Source organism: Balaenoptera ricei, chromosome 20 (genome assembly GCF_028023285.1).
Source record: "Balaenoptera ricei isolate mBalRic1 chromosome 20, mBalRic1.hap2, whole genome shotgun sequence".
NCBI classification, from domain to species: domain Eukaryota; kingdom Metazoa; phylum Chordata; class Mammalia; order Artiodactyla; family Balaenopteridae; genus Balaenoptera; species Balaenoptera ricei.
Genome location: NC_082658.1, coordinates 14,184,237 through 14,203,384, shown reverse-complemented (window position 1 = coordinate 14,203,384; position 19,148 = coordinate 14,184,237). Strand labels below are relative to the sequence as shown.

General features: G+C 38.4%; 1 protein-coding gene across 13 annotated transcripts in view; it reads right to left on the bottom strand.

Moving 5' to 3' along the window:
* Positions 1-389: 389 nt before the first annotated feature.
* The window catches only part of BPTF (bromodomain PHD finger transcription factor), a 141,484-nt gene continuing 122,725 nt past the window's right edge, over positions 390-19,148 (bottom strand). For 8 of the 13 annotated variants that reach the window (XM_059909118.1, XM_059909119.1, XM_059909129.1 and 5 more), the window contains 6 exons: positions 18,518-18,846; positions 15,509-15,682; positions 14,559-14,751; positions 13,517-13,601; positions 7,252-7,438; positions 390-2,178 (listed from right to left, as the gene is read on the bottom strand). In XM_059909118.1, coding sequence (XP_059765101.1) covers positions 2,142-2,178; positions 7,252-7,438; positions 13,517-13,601; positions 14,559-14,751; positions 15,509-15,682; positions 18,518-18,846 — 1,005 coding nt within the window. In that variant the 3' untranslated portion in view covers positions 390-2,141. The other 5 variants (XM_059909122.1, XM_059909127.1, XM_059909131.1 and 2 more) reach the window with 2 other exon arrangements.

Below are 19,148 nucleotides of genomic sequence, written 5' to 3'. Positions count from 1 at the left end.
ACAGAAAATATGTTAACCAACCAACCACTGTTTCATTAGAAACCGCACCAAATCCAATGTCAAAAACATTACTTTATTTTTCTAGGGTGAAATGTCCTATTACGTACAAAAAGAACTGCTGTTTAAATTTGCCACAATCTCTTAAAAACATAGCAATCTATTGCCTACAGGTAGGAAAGTTCTTGCTGCAACAAGTTTTAAATGATTAAGCCCATCTATATCTATATATATATGAATAAATAGTACAGAAATACTGTGACATGATGAGATGCAGAATAATTTTATAATTCATTAAAATGTAGGATTCTTGCATCAGCACAGTGCATACAATATGTAACATTTTTTAAAAGTAAAAGGACAAAATAACCTATATTTGACTACTTCCATGTTAGTATTTTAAGCAAAAACTTTGTTTCCATGTTTTCAATATTGAGCAATTAGTCTCTTTAGTTTGTAAGCATAAGTTTAAGTGATATTTTTATGTACAAAAAGGAATGGGCTTCATTAGATAAAATTAACCCAGAATAACTTGTACACCTGAGCCTGTAAGAAGAAAGAACTGGGAACTGTAGCAACGTCTTTCTTTTAAGAAACTAAGGTCCGGGAAAGGTTTTGCATAGCAGGGTGATATTAAACAGAAAGAAACTTTTAAAAAACAATAAATGGATAAATTCCAGAACTTGGTAGGACAAAGCTAATACGAATTAGTGCAAAATCTAGTAAAATTTTTGCAAAGCTGCATAAACCAACTATGGCAGATCTCACAGAAGCTATTATTACAATGAAGAAATACAACATGTAAGATTAGAACACTGAAAGGAAAAACATGCAAAATACGCCTTCCTCTGCTGCTGCCATTTTTTTCCCCTACTGTTTACACTACTTCTTCTTATGTGGGAAAAAACTCAACCAACAAACAAATACAAAAAGGATGAAGTCATTTTAAAAAATGCCCTTCATAAAAAATAAGTAGTGGTCTGTAACTGATAATTTGCCTGGTATCATATAACGTACAGATGAAGGCAATGTGTATTTTGTCACATTACCTTTTTTATTAGTCTGATCAATTGATGCAACAGGATTAGCACCCCTGAATATTTTTCTTCGATGTGATGACAGTGGGCTGGGAATTATAAAATGAAGGACCACTACTACCCTGGAGAAATCCAGGTACAATCAGATCCTTCTGCCTTTTATTTACCTTGCAGCCCTCCCTTTCCCCTCAATGGCTTACAGAGAATCATTAGCGCACATTCAAAGACACCGTCTGTGGGAGAAAAATTATCTCCATTTATTTTGTTTCATATACATCCATAGTTGAATTTTAATACAAAAAGAAAAAAAATTAGAATCTGACAAATGTTTACAAACAAGATACCTTCAAATAGATTTTACTCATGTTAACCTGGTGCAGAGTAAATGACAAATTGTACTGTTATATTCAAGGCAACAGAGTCTGTAGTCCAGGACCACTTAGCCCAACCTTTATGCAAGCTTAATTTTTATCTACTATGAACAATAAACTCATTGTTGATTCCCAGTTGTGTGTGTGTGCACATGTGTACATAGCAGCTCCTTTCATAGAAAGAAAAGACATCTAGAGGTCGTCTTGTACTTTTACCTACAGGAATCATGATAAGATACAGAATGGATTACATGTAACCGGGGCTGGATTTTATAAGAAAAAATAATTAGCTGACAAATGAGGGCAGCAATAAAAAAGCGTCTTTTTTGCAACAATAAATAAATACAGTCGAAAGTTTTCTGTGAGACTCTAAACCAGCTTCTTCACTGAAGAGCAGACGTGGCATTTCCATGGAGTTACACTTGACCCCATATTATCATTTTTTCTCTCTTTCTTTCTTTTTTTTTTTTCTTCAATAAACAAAGTTTTCCCGCTTCTGCCACAATAGTAAAACCATTTGATCTTGACAAGATAATGGTGTCGTTGACTTTGCTTTTCCCTTGTCCGTTGGACAAAATTGGCCAAGAATATAATTGGACTGTTATGACCAATAAAAACGAAGTTTAGGTCAAGTCTTGTCAGGATAACCTGACTAAAAACATCTGGCTCCTTAATTTAAAACAGTTCAGACAACCAGATTCTTGCTGTGTTTTATGTTAGGTTAACACGCTGAACTTTAAGAAGCTGTAGACTGCAGTTTGTTGTTATGAGACCTACAGAATACAGAAAAAAGGGAACAATTAAGCACCCTTCATTTTTGAAAACAGTGATGCTTTATGTGGATGCCAAGGTCAGTCTGTCTGGGGAAAGCAGCCATGTTCTTTCATTCACCCTTGGCAAGCAAATATATGAGAACAAGTAAGAAATTTTTACCCTATAAAATTAAAAATTTTCATTGTACACTAAACATGATAATTCACTGGAAAAAGCCAATATTAAAAAAAGGAAATATAAATATATATACATATATATATGTCCAATACATTTTTAGCCAAAGGGACAAATAGAGACATTTACAGAAGCATTACCATTGTGGTAAAAGTGTGTGTGTGTGTGTGTGTGTGTGTGTGTGTACACGCACGTTTATTTACATTGAGTTGGGGAATGTGAAGGAAAAAAAATAAAATATTAAAAGGAGAGAAATAACAGTATTAAAATCACATTTTTCTATTAAATTTCAGAAAGTGTCCTTTCTAGTTTCACAGTTTTATTAACAACTTTTGTTAGTAAACCAAGTAACTGTACAACTGTACAAGTATGTTCTATTGCAATAGTGTATATAAATACAGTCTTCTCGGAGTTTACAATTCTTAAATACATTGTTCAACATGGCTGCTAGAATAAATTGTTTACTACTATACATCTTTTTTTAAACATTAAAAAATTATATTAACTCATCTGAACTCTGGGGGGCAATTTTGAATTAGGTAATCAAGTGGTACAATAAAAGAGTGACCCCAACATCCAGTTCTGATTCCAGTTAAAAATTCAGACTAAAGATATCACAATCTGTAAGAAAAGAAAGAACATGGATGATATAAATGATGAATTATAACAAAGAACAGTTATGAAAATAATGCTGGAGATCACAAATTAAAAATGGGGAAAATACAGCAAAGGAAACCCTGGAAATCCATAAAAAATAATAGTTCAGTGACTGGCTACATATATGTTTCATTCTGCCCTAAATCTGGAAATCAACAAAAATCCCCTAACATCTCTTCACAGATCATTTTATTTACATAAGCAGACTTGAGCAAACTTCTCAGTTGGCTCCCATGTTCTTTAAGAAAAATTACATAAACCACAATATAATAAAAAGCTACATGAAACCACCAAATGGCAAGCTCTCCCGAGTGGCCCCTTCACCGTGCAGACCCAGCCTCTGGGCCTCCTCTCCTTCCCCCAGTCCCTGGGTTTTGCAGCAGGCCCACCTCAGCAGTTGCCGCCACCACCCACCCTCTGCGTCCTGCCTGCCAGCCTGGCAGCAGGGTGGGATTCAAATCCTCCAGCTTCTACTTCCACCAAAGGCTAAATAAAGCCTTTTCAGCTGAAAAAAGCTGTTTTAGAAATTTAATTGGAGTAATAACTACAAGAGGTACAAAGCAAGAAGCAAAAAAGCACGGAAGGCTTATAGTAAGTTGTGGTCCTCTGCCCTATCTTTACTCAACCTGAAAACCAGGCTCTCTAGGATGAATGACTTGGAACTTTCAGTTCTTAGGTAGTTAGATTTCTTACACTACTATTTCTTATTTTATCAACTTTATATTGTTTAAATCCTGCTATGGCAAACAAGAACTGAGCTCATGTAACCATTTTCCCTCCTCCCTTCTTGAGTACAAGTTTTATTTTTCTGTAATTTAAAATTAAATCTTTCCATGCTTTGTCTGTAGACATTCCAAAAGTTGAAAATCAATGTACTGTTTACATGACTATGTAAATATTTTTCTCTGTAGCACCTACTCTTTTGCTAGGAGGGCATTCTTAGTAACCTATACAACTTTTTGCCTTTCATGGAGTTTCTAATTGACTTTCATTTGCCCCCTTACATTCTTAAGTTATCTAATGTATGAATCAATTTTTTTCCCTCCAGACGCATCCCTCTTGGGAGTGCTCCATTCTCCTGCTCCAATTTGAACTGCCTGCTGCATGGGCCTGCTGTACAAATGTCACTCTGGGTCAGAGTCGTTCTCTTTGCTTTCTTGAAATCCAAGGTCTTTTGTTTTCTTGATTTGCTTCTTTATTTTGCTAGTGCACATCTTAAAATACCTTGCTAAGAAAGTATGCAAGGAAAAGAAGCCCTTTCTGAATCCTTATATGACTTGAAAATGTACTTATTCTGCCTCTACGCTTGACTGGCTAGACACAGACTTCATTTTTCCTCAGACTTTTGGATTTATTCTTCCATAATCCTCTAGCATTCCACGTTGCTAGAGAAAAGTCTGATAACCAGTCTAATTCCTGTTAATCTATAAGTTGTTTTATCCTCTTTACAAGCTTTCAGAAGAGCTTCTTCCATCCTTAGCCTCTGGAGATTTTACAGTGATGTGTATGTGCGGCGGACCTTGTCGCACTTGTCCAGCTGGCTTACACGTTTGTTTATCCACTCCACCCCATCTCCCTATCCCACAGGAACATGAGCTCCGTGGAGAGCAGGAACTTGGTTTGTTCTGCTGCTATAGTCAATTCTGACACACAGCCGGGGCTCAATAACCATTTTCTGAATGAACAGTTTTGCTTGGATTTGAAGTTGTGTGCCTCTCACTGGTTTGGAAATTTTTCTTATATTAGAGTAGTCTTTTGATAATTTCCTCTCCTCTGTCTTCTCTGTTCTTTCTCGTGGGAATTTCCATGAAATGAATATAGATACTTTGTAACATTTTCTTCTTTCCTGTTTTTCATCCCCTTGTCGTTTTGCTCTTTACACTGAGAGGTCCTTGATTTTAACTTTCAATGTGTGCAGTAAGTTTAAAAAAATTTCCAGTTACTCTCTTTTTCTCAGATTGTTCTTTATTTCTAATGTCCTGTTCACTGTTTTGCAGATGCAGTATCTTCTAAAATTTCTCTCGGGACATGACTTAGAGGCTTGTTTTGTTTTTTTAAAGCTCTCTCTTGTTCTCTCTGGAATCTATTTTTCGGTTACACCTTGACCTTTTTCTCCTTTACACTGCAGGCTTTCCTTACCTATCCGTCCGTCCCTGTCTGTTCCCACTTATGAAGAGCAAGTTAACAGCCTAGATGGGTGCCTGGAGAACCCTGTGCATGTGTGTGTGGCTTACTGACTGGCAGGCTTTGCTTTAGATCAGAGTTTTCAGTCTCAACACAACTGACATTTTGGAGCTGGACAATTCTTTGCTGTGAGGGCTATCCTACGCACTGTGGGATGTTTAGCAGCATCTCTGGCCTCTACTGATTAGATGCCAGTACCACTAACCACCTCCAAGTGTGACAAATGGCAATGTCTCTAGGCATCGCTAAATATCCCTTACGGGGTCGGGGTGAGTAAATTATCCTGTTGAGAGCCCCAGAGTTAGAATGAGGGAGCCGATCCTTCAGAGATCAGGGGAATTTTCCTCTGGGTCCCATTCTCTTCTGTCTAGTTCTCTGCAGACGGTTTATTCTCCTTCTTTGGAGAAGAACCCTGTGTTCTTCCAGTTCTTTGGGCTGCCTACGCAGGCTGCACACTGGGGTTAAAGGAGGCTGTGACTAGCCCAGATACCGATCTTCAGTTAACCCCTCTCTCCTCCCACTCTCTAGAGCCTTCGAGTCTATTTCAGAGTCTCCGTGTTGGAGGCCGTCTGGGGTCCTACTGGTCGGCAGGCTGTCACGTCCACTGAGGAGCCCAGCCCGCGAGGAGGAGTCTGGCTGCGCTGGCCCGCCTTCGTCGGCCGGTCGCCTTCCATCTGCTGAAATCTCATCAGCTAACTAACTTCTACCATATTCCTTTCACCACTCTGAGCTTATCCCTTTCTATTCCTTTATTATTATTTTCCTGGGGACTCTGTCATATTAAAGTTAAGTCCTCTTCCCTTTTAAGTTTTACAGCCGACGGGTTAACAGATAGGCAACGATAGAAATGGGACAGTTGCAGAGATTCTGTGGAGTCTCTTGGTTGGTGGGCTATACAGCTGGCCCGCCCACCTGCTTTCCTTCCCTCCTTGCCTATAGTTTTTGACTCCTTCGCTGAGAAGGTGATTGGATACTTCAGTTGTGCTTGTCCTTCACTTTTAGTTTATGCAAACTGACTCTGAAGTACAGTTCTTGATCTACCTTGTTACAGGAGAAGGAGAGAAACAAAATACCCTGAAGATTTGCCTCAGAGAAAAATGACTAGGTAGAGCACTGATTCTTATGCTTTGGTATGCAGAGTCCCTTGGGAGTTCATTAGGGAATACAGATGCCCAGACCCCGGCCCAGCCAAGATCTACCCAGTCTGACTAGGGAGGATCAAGCTTGCGGGCTGGTGGATGGGGGATGGTGAACAATGAATCTCAGGGCTACAGAGCGGTGGCAGCTCTCAAAGAAAAGGGAAACAGGCTTCCGTTGAAAGGAAGAAAGTCATGGGCTTGGGAAGGAGCAGGTGCGGAAGGTCAGAAACAGAAGGCACGAAGGTCACAGCACCTGACTAGCATGCAAAGCTGCTCAATGTTTTTATGTTACTAGAGGTTCAAAGAAAAGGTCTGCGGACTTGGATTAAAGTCTAGTTTTGCCCACAGAAAAAATCCAGAAGAACAAAACAATTCATGATTTCAAAGACACAGCAAACACAAATGAAAGAGAAAGCGCTTAAATCCCCACTTCGTGGTCTTCCCCTTACTCTACCCTACAGAACAGTCTTTTTTTAAAAACATTATTTTGTTGAATTCTACCAGTCTTTGAGCATTTCACCTACTATATATATGCTATGTTGAGTATTAGTTTCATAGTTTAAAAATAAAAAAAATTTTTTTTGGCCGCGCGGCTTGCGGGATCTTAGTTGCCCGACCAGGGATAGAACCCCGGCCCCCTGCAGTGAAAGCACCAAGTCCTAACCACTGGACCGCCAGGGAAGACCCAGAACAGTCATTTTTATACTTCCGTAAACTCAGTGAGAGCAAGAACTCTTACTACTACTATCTTTGTATGTGCCCCATGGCATTTAAGACAGCATCTTACATTCTGTAAGCATCTGATAAATGCTTTTTGAATTTTAAAAAGTGACTATAATTTTAAGCAGATCATAAACAAACCCAGCAATTTCTCGCTAGGAACTGAATTAGTTCAGAGCGCTGAACACATCTGCTTACCTGCTAGCCTTGAATCCTTTCAATTTCTGTACAAAGAATGATTCAAGAACTTCTGCACACTGGTAAAAAGGGGAGTCACTTGGATTGTAGTAACGACAATTATCAAAAATTTTGGTCATATCTGCTACAAATTCCGTCAGCTTTTCATAATATCTTCTTTGTACTCTTTCTTCCATGGTGGCAAGGTCTTAAAAACACAAAATGTAAAAGATTTTCAAAGCTTTAAGGTTGTTCCAATGTGAATACTGCCTGCAGTTCTGACAAATAAGAATACATAACATCTTGCCCAAGCAGTCCTGGAACCAGGCTGGTTTACCAGTGAAGACTACGTAGCAATTCTTGAAGAAAATAGAAGCACTTTTCCAATTTTGTTTTTGATTCAGGGTCTACAAGATAAATCCTGGCTACTGTTAAGAAGGGTCTTTTACTTTCAATTAACTACAGAGAATAGCTCTTTATTCAATTGGTTTGAAACAAAGGAAACACTACACCAACATGAACAATACATATCTAAGTATATAACACACTTTCACATGCAAACAATTGATTAAATACCTTACATGTACAAAGAGAAGGAGGAGTCCAGAATTAAGAATAAAATCTCTGTGGTTTTGTGAGCCTTGTATTAGACTTTAATAATATAATTTTGTTTCCTTTTAAATTTTTATTGTTACCTTTTATTGGTGACAAGTGATACTGACTTACCGATTATGTTGGTAATGATATAAAGTGTCTACTTAAAATAAACTTAAGGGGAAAATATTAGCTGATATGAATAAAAATAGCAGTATGTAATAGTAGAGATAGTATGCAGAAATGAAAAAAATTACTAGGGTGGTACACAGGTAACTGCTTTGGAATACTGAGCTAAATCCACCCAAAATAACAGTGGGTCGCAGGAGACAGTTGTGCTTGAAGGAAAATTCCATATACAATATGACATAAAAACCTGGGAGAGTAAAAGGTCAGTGATCTCAAATCAATCTAGGATTGATAGATAACACAATTCCTAACTAAATCTCAATAATTATTTTAGAATTTGAGAAAATAATTTTAAAGTACATTCAAAAAATAAAAGTGTAAGAATATCTAAAAAACATTTGAAAAATAAAAGTAAAGGGAGAAAATTTAATCTATGAGACATTAAAAAAAATTATAGGGACTTCCCTGGTGGCGCAGTGGTTAAGAATCCACCTGCCAATGCAGGGGACATGGGTTCGAGCCCTGGTCCGGGAAGATCCCACAGGCTGCGGAGCAACGAAGCCCATGTGCCACAACTACTGAGCCTGCATGCCTAGAGTCCACGCTCCGCAACGAGAGAAGCCACCGCAATAAGAAGCCCGCGCACCGCAATGAAGACCCAATGCAACCAAAAATAAATAAATAAATTTATATAAAAAAATTTATAAAGCTGTGATAACAAAAAGTGTGGCATTGCACAACATGATACAAACATTAATGGAACTGAATTCAAAACAGGAACAGACCTAACTGTATTCAACGTAAGAATTTCACCTATGTTGAGGATGTCATTTCAAATAAGCAGACAGGAAGAATTCATTAATAAATTGGGTTGAGGCAACTGCCTACCTATATTTGAAGAAAAATTCTATCTCACACTATATGCCAAAGTAATCCGAGGTGGATTAAAATTTAAGGACAAAAATGAATGTAGTTAATCACTGAATTATGCATATAAAAGTAGTTAAAATGGCAATTTTATGTTATACATATAATATTTTAACATACAAACACATCTTTGATAGTTCCAGTTTACGCAGGTAGGGGAAAAACGTGTAAACAAGAACAACTGCAAAAATGCACCCAGCCTGATTAAATTCCAAACAAGACTTGGGCTCATCCATTCTGTGTAGGTCACATAAGCTGTACAGGTAGGCAGAAAGCTTAACACAGCCCGCCAGAATATCACCATATTCAGACTTAAGTTCTGGGCACTTCCGGACCGACTAATTGTAATAAAGTATGTGAGTAGTGTTTGGACATTTTATGATTTCAACTTAATTAGTATCCCTTAAAAAAAAAAAAAAGTACTAGGAGAACATACAGGTAAGTATTTATGTATCTGGGGTAGGGAAAAAGGCTAAAAATACAACTCTAAAGGTAGAATTCATAATGATTAATAGATTTGAATTAAAAAAATGTTAAAAACTATCACATGACCAAAAAATTGCCATAAAACATTAAAATATCCTTAGTTTATAAATAACCCTTAAGTAACACTGACAACAGTATGAATATCTCAAGAGCAAAATGGCAAAATACATAAATAGGGAACTCATGCAGAAGTACAAACAGTAATAAGCACATCACTAGTTACTGAAGACAGGCAAAGCCAAACAGTCACTTCCTTTGCCCAAATTAGCAGAAATTAAAAATTATATAACATCAGCCTATTAACAGAGGCTACCTCTAAAGGTGGATGAAAGTGGTGGTAGATTTTACATTTTACTCCCTATATCTCTGTAACATCTGCATTTGTACATCAAACATATTCTTTCGAAATAAATATTTTCAAAGAAAAATTTTTCTCCTCGAAAGAGTGATAATGCTCAGGGTTTTCAAGTGTGCAGAGAAAAGGGTACAGATACACGCTATCAGTGGAAACTGGTTCAATCTGCTGAAGTGCAATTTGAAAATACTTACCAAAAGCCTAAAAAGTATACATACCCTTTGGTACAGAAATTCTATAACGTCATACAATTAAAAACGATGTAGGGGGACATCCCTGGTGGTGCAGTGGTTAAGAATCTGCCTGCCAGTGCAGGGGACACGGGTTCGAGCCCTGGTCAGGAAGACCCCACATGCCACTGAGCAACTACGTCCGTGTGCCACAACTACTGAGCCTGTGCTCTAGAGCCCATGAGCCACAACTACTGAGCCCCCATGCCACAACTACTGAAGCCCATGCGCCTAAAGCCCGTGCTCCGCAATGAGACGCCACCGCAATGAGAAGCCTGCACACCACAACAAAGAGTAGCCCTGTTCACCGCAACTAGAGAAAGCCCACACACAGCAATGAAGACCCAATGCAGCCAAAAGTAAAATAAATAAATAAATAAATTTATAATCAATCAATCAATCAATCACGTTAGTCTGTCTCTTTCCAGACATTTGCTATGCATCTCTAAACACAGGTACGTACCCTTAGAAAACATACAACTGTTTACTGCTTAAAACCTAGGGATTGCTCTGTAACTTTCCTATTTCTTTCAACAATATGCTTGGGAGACCTGTATTATCTGTATGTACATACCCACATAAAATGCTGTTTATCTTGGTGGTATTAAAAAAAGAAAAGAAAAAGACAGGAAAACATTCTAGCTCTTCAAGAAAAGAATTTTGGCTAAATAAGTTAAGGCATATTCAATTTACAGACTATACAAAGCCATTAATATCATGTTATTGAAGATTAATGACACAGGAAAATGACTGCCAGACACAAACATTTACTATATGATCTCAATATTTTTCTTTTTAAAAAAAAAAATATATGTTTTCAATTTTTACACATACACACACACACGAACACACCAAAATGTGGTAGCATTCAGTGAGAAAAAGATCAAAAGTGCATTGATCTTTTCTTACTTTTTTTATTTCCTAAATTTTCTATAATCACGTTATTTTTAGAAGCAAAAGACATCTATTTATTTAAATAAACACCCCAGGTACTTTCTCAAAGGAGATTATTCAAATCTGAAATGTGTATAATGATTAATTTCTTCTATCTTAGACATGAGGATAGAGGTAACGGCTACTTACTTATGGTTTTTCTTCCCAAAGATAAGCCCTCATTTATCTCTTCTTCATGTTTCCACATCTTTGAAGTTGCCTTCAATACAACCCCTGTCTTTTCTTTTCTTTTATTTCTTAAAAACCTGGTTGAACTTTAATTCCTTTAATTTTTTCCTTTCCTTTTATTTTATTTTATTTATTTATTTTTTTATAGCTACTTTATTTATTTATTTATTTTTGGCTGTGTTGGGTCTTCGGTTCGTGCGAGGGCCTTCTCTAGTTGCGGCAAGCGGGGGCCACTCTTCATCGCGGTGCGGGGACCGCTCTTCATTGCGGTGCGCGGGCCTTTCACTATCGCGGCCCCTCCCGTTGCGGGGCACAGGCTCCAGACGTGCAGGCTCAGTAGTTGTGGCTCACGGGCCCAGCTGCTCTGTGGCATGTGGGATCTTCCCAGACCAGGGCTCGAACCCGTGTGCCCTGCATTAGCAGGCAGATTCTCAACCACTGTGCCACCAGGGAAGCCCTCCTTTTATTTTTAAACTGAGGTATAATTGACATAGAATACTGTGGTACCTTTATGTATACAATGCGATGATTTTTTGTTTTAATTTATATATTTTTGGCTGCGTTGGGTCTTCGTTTTTGCGCAGGCTTTCTCTAGTTGTAGTGAGTGGGGGCTACTCTTTGTTGCGGTGCGGTGGCTTCTCATTGCGGTGGCTTCTCTTGTTGCAGAGCACGGGCTCTAGGCACACGGGTTTCAGTAGTTGCAGCACGCGGGCTCAATAGTTGTGGCACATGGGCTTAGCTGCTCCGTGGCATGTGGGATCTTCCCGGACCAGGGATCGAACCCGTGTCCCCTGCATTGGCAGGCGGATTCTTAACCACTGCGCCACCAGGGAAGTCCCAATGCGATGATTTGATGTTTGTATATATTGAGAAATGATCACCACAATACTTTTATTTAACATCCATCACCGCATATAGTTACAAACTTTTTTTTTTTTGGTGATGAGAACTTTTAAGATCCGCTCTCCTAGCAACTTTCAAATACACAATAAAACCATACCCATTTAAAAAATGCTTAGCTGGCCGTCTGGAATATTTTCATCAGCTAGAGCTAATTTTTTGGCAGTTTTGGAAGCTTTTAGCTATGTTTTAATTTCTATAACTTCTTTCATAGATAAAGTATTTTTAATATAATCACCGGTAGCTGTTCATCTTTTTTTTTTTTATTTTATTTTATTTATTTATTTATTTATTTATGGCTGTGTTGGGTCTTTGTTTCTGTGCGAGGGCTTTCTCTAGTTGCGGCAAGTGGGGGCCACTCTTCATCGCGGTGCGTGGGCCTTCTCACTATCGCGGCCCCTCTTGTTGCGGAGCACAAGCTCCAGACGCGCAGGCTCAGCAATTGTGGCTCACGGGCCCAGCTGCTCCGCGGCATGTGGGATCTTCCCAGACCAGGGCTCGAACCCATGTCCCCTGCATTGGCAGGCAGATTCTCAACCACTGCGCCGCCAGGGAAGCCCTGCTGTTCATCCTAATACAGTAAATCCCCTACATATGAATGAGTTCTGTTCCGAGAGCACGTTCGTAAGTCTGACAAAGTTAGCCTAGGTACCCAACTAACACAATCAGCTATATAGTACTATATTATAATAGGTTTGTAATACTTTTCACACAAATAATACATAGAAAACATTTTTAATCTTACAGTACAGTATAGTACTGTATACTTGAAAAGTATACAGTAGTACCAGCTACATCACCGATGCTTTTACGCTTGCTTCCAGACATCCTGGGCTTGAAATAAAGATGCTGTACTACTGTACTCTATACAGTACTGCACAGTAAAGTACACAAAAGCACAACCACTTGTAGAGGATGCACACATGTGACAATGTACACCAGACACGTGAACTAACTTACAGGACTGGACATGTGAATGCACGTTTGCATCTTTGAAAGTTCGCAACTTGAAGGTTTGTTATGTAGGGGACTTACTGTACAGTTACTTGTAGCTGTTATTTAGTACCATTTTTATTTTCTGGGCAATGAGGCTATATTCTCTTGGATTTCTACCTTTGCTCTCCTTTAGGAAAAGATGAAGAAGAGGTGACAGGAAAGATGAGAGGCTCATAAGGATCCCAATCCGTTCACTGATTTCATTCATTATACAGTAGAGAATACTCTGCTCATCCTTTGATTTAGCTACTCCTCTACTGATAGCTATTTATTTCATTTTCAGTATTTCTGCAATTATGAACACTGCTGTGATGAACAACATACCTGTGCACATGTAAATCCTAAGAGGTGAAACTGCTGGGTCCAAAGGTACACATACTTGAACTTTAATACGTACTCCCAGTTTATCCTACAAATGACCATATACCAGTTTGGACTCCCAGCAGTCTTGCTCAGCATATCTTCATGATATATCAATTTTTTGGATGATAAATGAAGTAGCTGCTGAGACTTCTGAAAAAACTCCATGTTCAACTCAAGCACTTACCCATAGGTTCCTTAATAACACCGTAATAATCTGGTGCATCATTAGGATCCACTGGTTCAAGGAAAGGCCAGGCCATCTTATGGGCCTATAATGAAAAAAAAAAAAAAAAAAAAAGACATCATTATTGTCAGGTGGAAATGATAATTTCACTTAAGTTCCCCATTTGAGTTCTTGCATCCATCGACCTTTAAACTGGAAAAGTCAGTTTTAAACTCGAGAGATGAAATTATTTATACTTAGATGATTTTGGCTGTGGTCACAAATTATCTCAGACGAGCATGCTCTGTGATAATGGTTCTCAAAGAGAGGTGTGGGACCTTAGCCTGCAGCGGGGATGGTGGCGCACTAGCTTAGGGGTCAAGGAATCTGTACTCTGGTCCCTTCACGATGACCTGCCAGCTGAGCGATGTTGGCACTGCAATCACACCTATTAAACTGGAGTGGGATGGGTTCCAAGTGTGGAATGGTTACCTCTGCAGGCTAATGACGTGGCAGAGGTGTGATGGTGATGTTAAATAACATTCAACCACATATCGAGACTATTGTTCTCGTTTCAGTTCTTTCAACGCTTCTCATTATGATTACAACAGGAGGAAGTGTCAATCTAGCACTCCTATGTCTGGAATACATCTCTAATACTTGCTAATCTTAGAAGCCACCCCCATCTTCCTTCTTATTTTTAATAAGGGAGGGAAGGCTTTGGCTCAGAGCCTTAGATAAGCATTTGTATCTTACTAGAATTTAATCAAATTGCTTTTCAATCAATGGTGGTAAGATAGTTTTCTTTAAAAATAAAATTTAGGTTAAAAATAATGAGTCACTTTAAACATGAGCATTAGCTAAACAACAGCTGAGCTAGTGTGTGGCTCTGGTTAACCTCACGGCGTCGGCACGGGAAGGACTGAAGTCTGTGGAGCACTTCAGCTGGGAGTCACTAGATAGTCAGGTGCTCTAAGATTGTAAAGGTCAAACCCCAGGCGTGTTTCCAAGGTCACGCTGGTTGATTTCATCTTTAAATGCTGCGCAGAGAGTGGTTTCTCACCTGTAAAGAACGCAGCACCCTCTTCAAACCCTCATAATCTTTCTCTGTTAGCGGCGTGAGCACTGTCATGGCATCCTCTGTTGACTGGCACTGTGGACAGACATACTCGTCAATGAGTTCTGCCTCACTTTGCAAGATGCCAACGCAGCGCCCGTGGTACCAATTCTGACACCGATCACAGCCAATATAAAATCTGCAAGATCCGAAATGGAAATGTGAGTTCAAAACAGATGGGATCACATTACTTATAATTTACTTTAAAAAGTAATAAAACATGCATCGAAAATATTCTAACCCTGGGATATAAAATAGTTTTAGTATTATAATTGTTTTAATACTTTTGAAGATTGACATTCCAATGAGTTACTTTAGTATTTCTGATGTTAAGAATAAGCATTAAAGGTTTAAGAACACTGTCAAAATTGGAGAACCAATATGAAGAAAAATGTAAAACATTTAATTGACTTTAAAGCTCAAAACAAAATAAAGACAAAAATCTTTCAACTAATACCATATCAAATGGGAAGCTGATATTGGCCACCCAACTGGGAGTTCAAAATCCTAAAAGCTGTTTAACAGAGTCTCGGAGCTTGTACCCAAATTAGTGTTTTTCTAACCTGCAATAAAGCACCATTTCAAAACACTGATAAAGTCCAAACAAGTCAGGCTATTTTAATCTCATTAATTTCTATGTTACATATTGAAGAATCAAGTCTACCATTAAACCACATTTTCCCCAATGCATCTCAAACATTCACTATGAAGCAACATAAATTTTGAAGGGGAGGTAAAGAGGGAAGAAGAGAAAAAAAATTGGAAAAGAATTTGTAATGTAAGTGTATAATATATGCAGAAAAATACCTTGCTTTTTATTTTAAAACAAATAAGTAACCAGTCAGAGCAATTTGGCTTCCTAAATTATTAAATATGATGCTCTTATCAGAACTCACTGTGACTCATCATAAGGTGTTCTGCAGATACAGTACAATTCCTCACTGTTGCCCTCTTGTGCCCGTTTACAATCATTACAGATGTACACATCCATTTTCTTAGCCTCCTTTTCTGTGATGCCAACACATTCTCCATGATACCAGTTAGTACAAAGATCACAGCCAATATAGAACCTAAAAGCATTCACAATGAAAATGACAATGTAATTGTCATTTTGAGCTGCATGGTACGTAAGTCTGTCTTCCCTGTCCTGATTCACGTTCTTACAGGATAACTTTCTGCAATGAGTCAGCTAAACATCCTGAATCCAACCATTCTAACCCTGACAAACTACAGCATCTGATGCTATATCAAGTGTGGGGACATAGAGTCGCTCGCATCAATTTCAACAAATACACTGTTTAGTGAAATGTGGGTCTTTAAAAACACACTGGAATTTGAAAAAATAAACAACACACTGATGGTAATGTCTCCCTCTTAATGAATGTGTGTAAAACTGTAACAGGCACAAAAACCAAAGCCAAAGAATCAAAGACTTACATCTGTCAAACCTATGCCACAGAAGCCATTTCAAAATCAGGGCTATTTCTTAGATAGGTTTGAAAATGTATCTCACGATTTAAATTTGAAAACAAAGCAAAGCGCAAACACCAAGTAGAAGTTATGCTACAAGGAACATGCAGGAGGTCAGCCAGGTGTAGAAGATAAATGGTCAAAACATGGTATGAAGAAGAAAACTAAAAAAGGTACATGTAGTAATTCAGTTTCTACCAAGTTTTCTAAGTAAATATTGGAACTTAATCTAATTTTAACAGACTATGACATGGGCCAGTTTTTCAGTTAATAGAATGTGTGTGACGATGTGGAGTGGCCAGGTTAATTAGCTGGTGAGGAACTACTTCAATTCAAAAACAGGGACACACGGTGTGGAGAGTGATGTAAGGACAGTTAATCTAAAACCGCAAGAGGGTCTACAAGATGGGGCCGTATGAGTGTGTAACTGTGGGTAGTAATCAGTTAATTAATCCTCAAGTCTTTTGTCATGTAAAATCCCAAATGGTAAAGTGAAAAGCATCTCTATGACAAACACACAGTGTATCAAAGTGTTGATGAATGCCCTGGAGGAACGCCTTGTCAAAGTCATGGCAAGAATAAGCGTGAATTGCAGGGCACGAGACTGGCCTTGCTGATACCATTGGTTCTACCAAGGTGTTTCTTGGCAGACTCGCCTACAGGAATCAAAGTAGTCCTTCCACCTAACCTGCTTTTGAACGCAAAGGAATAATGGTTGTGTGGTGTATCCTATTGCCACTAACTTTTTTCTTTTGAATTATGACTCCCGCATGATTTTCACTGCCGCACGTGGAGGCCTTCAGGGCGTTTTGGTATGCTGCCTTCACCAGGTGGTGGGCTGTGTGTTCTGGAAGTGAGCTCAGGACCTGAATTTCAGGTTTTAGTCACTCTCACTAGATTCCCAAAGCAGCCTACTTTGGAACAAGAGATCACAAAATACTCCTTAAAAACCACTAACTCTTCCCAACTAGAATAGGGAATGAATGAAGCCGGTATACTGAAATGTGAATAATGAAAAACTAAAAAATATGAAATATCCCCAAAATAATGAGGTAATCTCAATAGAATGAGCATACGTACACGTGTGCCGCATTTTATGCAATTTAGGTGTTAAAAAAAAGTTGTGTGTGAAATGAATTTCTATGATCTGAATATTTTAAATAGGCCAAAATGACTTGTTATTTAAGGAAATTCCATAAGCAGATCTTTTTGTAAAGAAAGAAAATCTTTTGTAAAGAAAGTAAATTTACAAAAATTGTATTGGACTTGTACTGGACTAAGGGGAAAATCAATCAATAGGGTTCTACTTTTTATATCATGTCTAATTTCTCATAAAGTAAGACAATGAAAAGTGAAGATGCCTACACTGATCTGTGTTTGATTCAACACACAGCTAAATCTACCAACAAAAAGTTTTGATTTAGCACTTGCAAACAGACTGTAATTTAAATAGCACCACTAAAGCAGCTTCAATGTTACAACTTAAACATCATTAAACAGACAATTTTATTTTATAAATTGATTAGGCATCCACTTACAGTAGACATTAAGCATTCCTAATTCTAAATGATCATACTTTTTTAGCACAATCAAATAAACTTTTGGGTACTATAAAATTAACACTGTGGTTAATTTTGGCTTTAAAAAGTTGGCCTGCATTTGAATGTTGAAAATGGAAGCTAAATACCTAGTTGAGTGATAATAATGATAGGAAAAAAAAAAGTGTAACCATGCTTATGGATTACTGTCTCTAAAATCGTGTATATATCACCAAATACAAGTTACAACTGTCAAAAGCAGCTTTCAGCTGCCATGCTTATCAAATTTTTGAGTGTAGTACTTGAGGAATGAGTGAAAGAATCACTTTTTGTATTTTTCTGACTTTTGTCCCCAATAAGAAAGTGGGAACTTTGACAAAAATAATATTAGGTTACAGTATTCTAATACAAAAAACATAGAATTACTTAAAATTAAATGCTAAAAATCCAAAACCACTCAAACTCAAAAGCCCCTTGCACCATTTGTATGTAGGTCATCTTTAGGATTGGATGTAATCGTGGGGTTGGGAAGATTCCAGAACAGATGATCTCAACTTTGGGCGGTGACAGTAATACACCTTTCTCCAGACGGCATTACTAATTGATCTGGAGTTGATCCAGAGAGAAGAGGAGACAGCAAAGGAGCAACAGAAAGCTTATCTGACAGAAAAGAATATGATGAAGGACAAACACGAATCATGAACACGTGGAAAAAGAACCAAACTTTTATTCTAGTGTCAAGGTTAAAAATATCAGCTGCAAAACCACAGATGAAATATTATTATCCTTATTTTTAACTATTATTTACATTGCTACTGATATACTCATTTTCTTCAAAACTGGAAACTGAGCTAAACTTTTAAGAAAATAAACTAGAGCTCAAAAAGATCTACTCACTTAGATTCATCGTAAGGCGTTTTACAAATACAGTAAAGCTTTGTGTCCTTCTTCGTTTCCTTTGAGGTAGTAGAGATCATTTTCTTCTTCTTCGACTTGGAGCTTGAGTCTCTTTCCTCTTCTCGCTTCCTCTTCTGGGAAGCCACAGGCAGCGTGGCCGTGGCCGTGGCCGTGGCTAGGGGGCCCGAGTGCTGCGGCGGGGGCGGAGGTGGCGGGGAAGGCGGAGGGGCTGGAGGTGCCGGTGGTGCGGCGGGGGAGGTTGCAGCAATAGCTGTGGCCTGCACCATGTCTTTTTCCTTCTTAATTTTCAGGTCCCTCTTGAGCTCTTCCTGTTGTCAATCAAAGAATATAAGACCATCAACTGACTTATGTAACGTTCTGGCCAGAGGACGTTACATCACCTCCCTTGTCTGAGTAGCTCCACAGTTCACTCTAAAGTGAGGGAGTCTTGCTAACTCCAAACAAGAGGGTTCTTACTACACCTTAAACCCAATTAAAACAACTAGAAACAGAAGATGAAGATTACACAACAACTAGAAAACTGCTAGTTCTCTTCAAAGGAGGTCTGACAGAAAGATGAGCAAGTGTGTAGAAAGAACGGCCCCTCCCGCATGCCAGGGTCCTGCCCTGG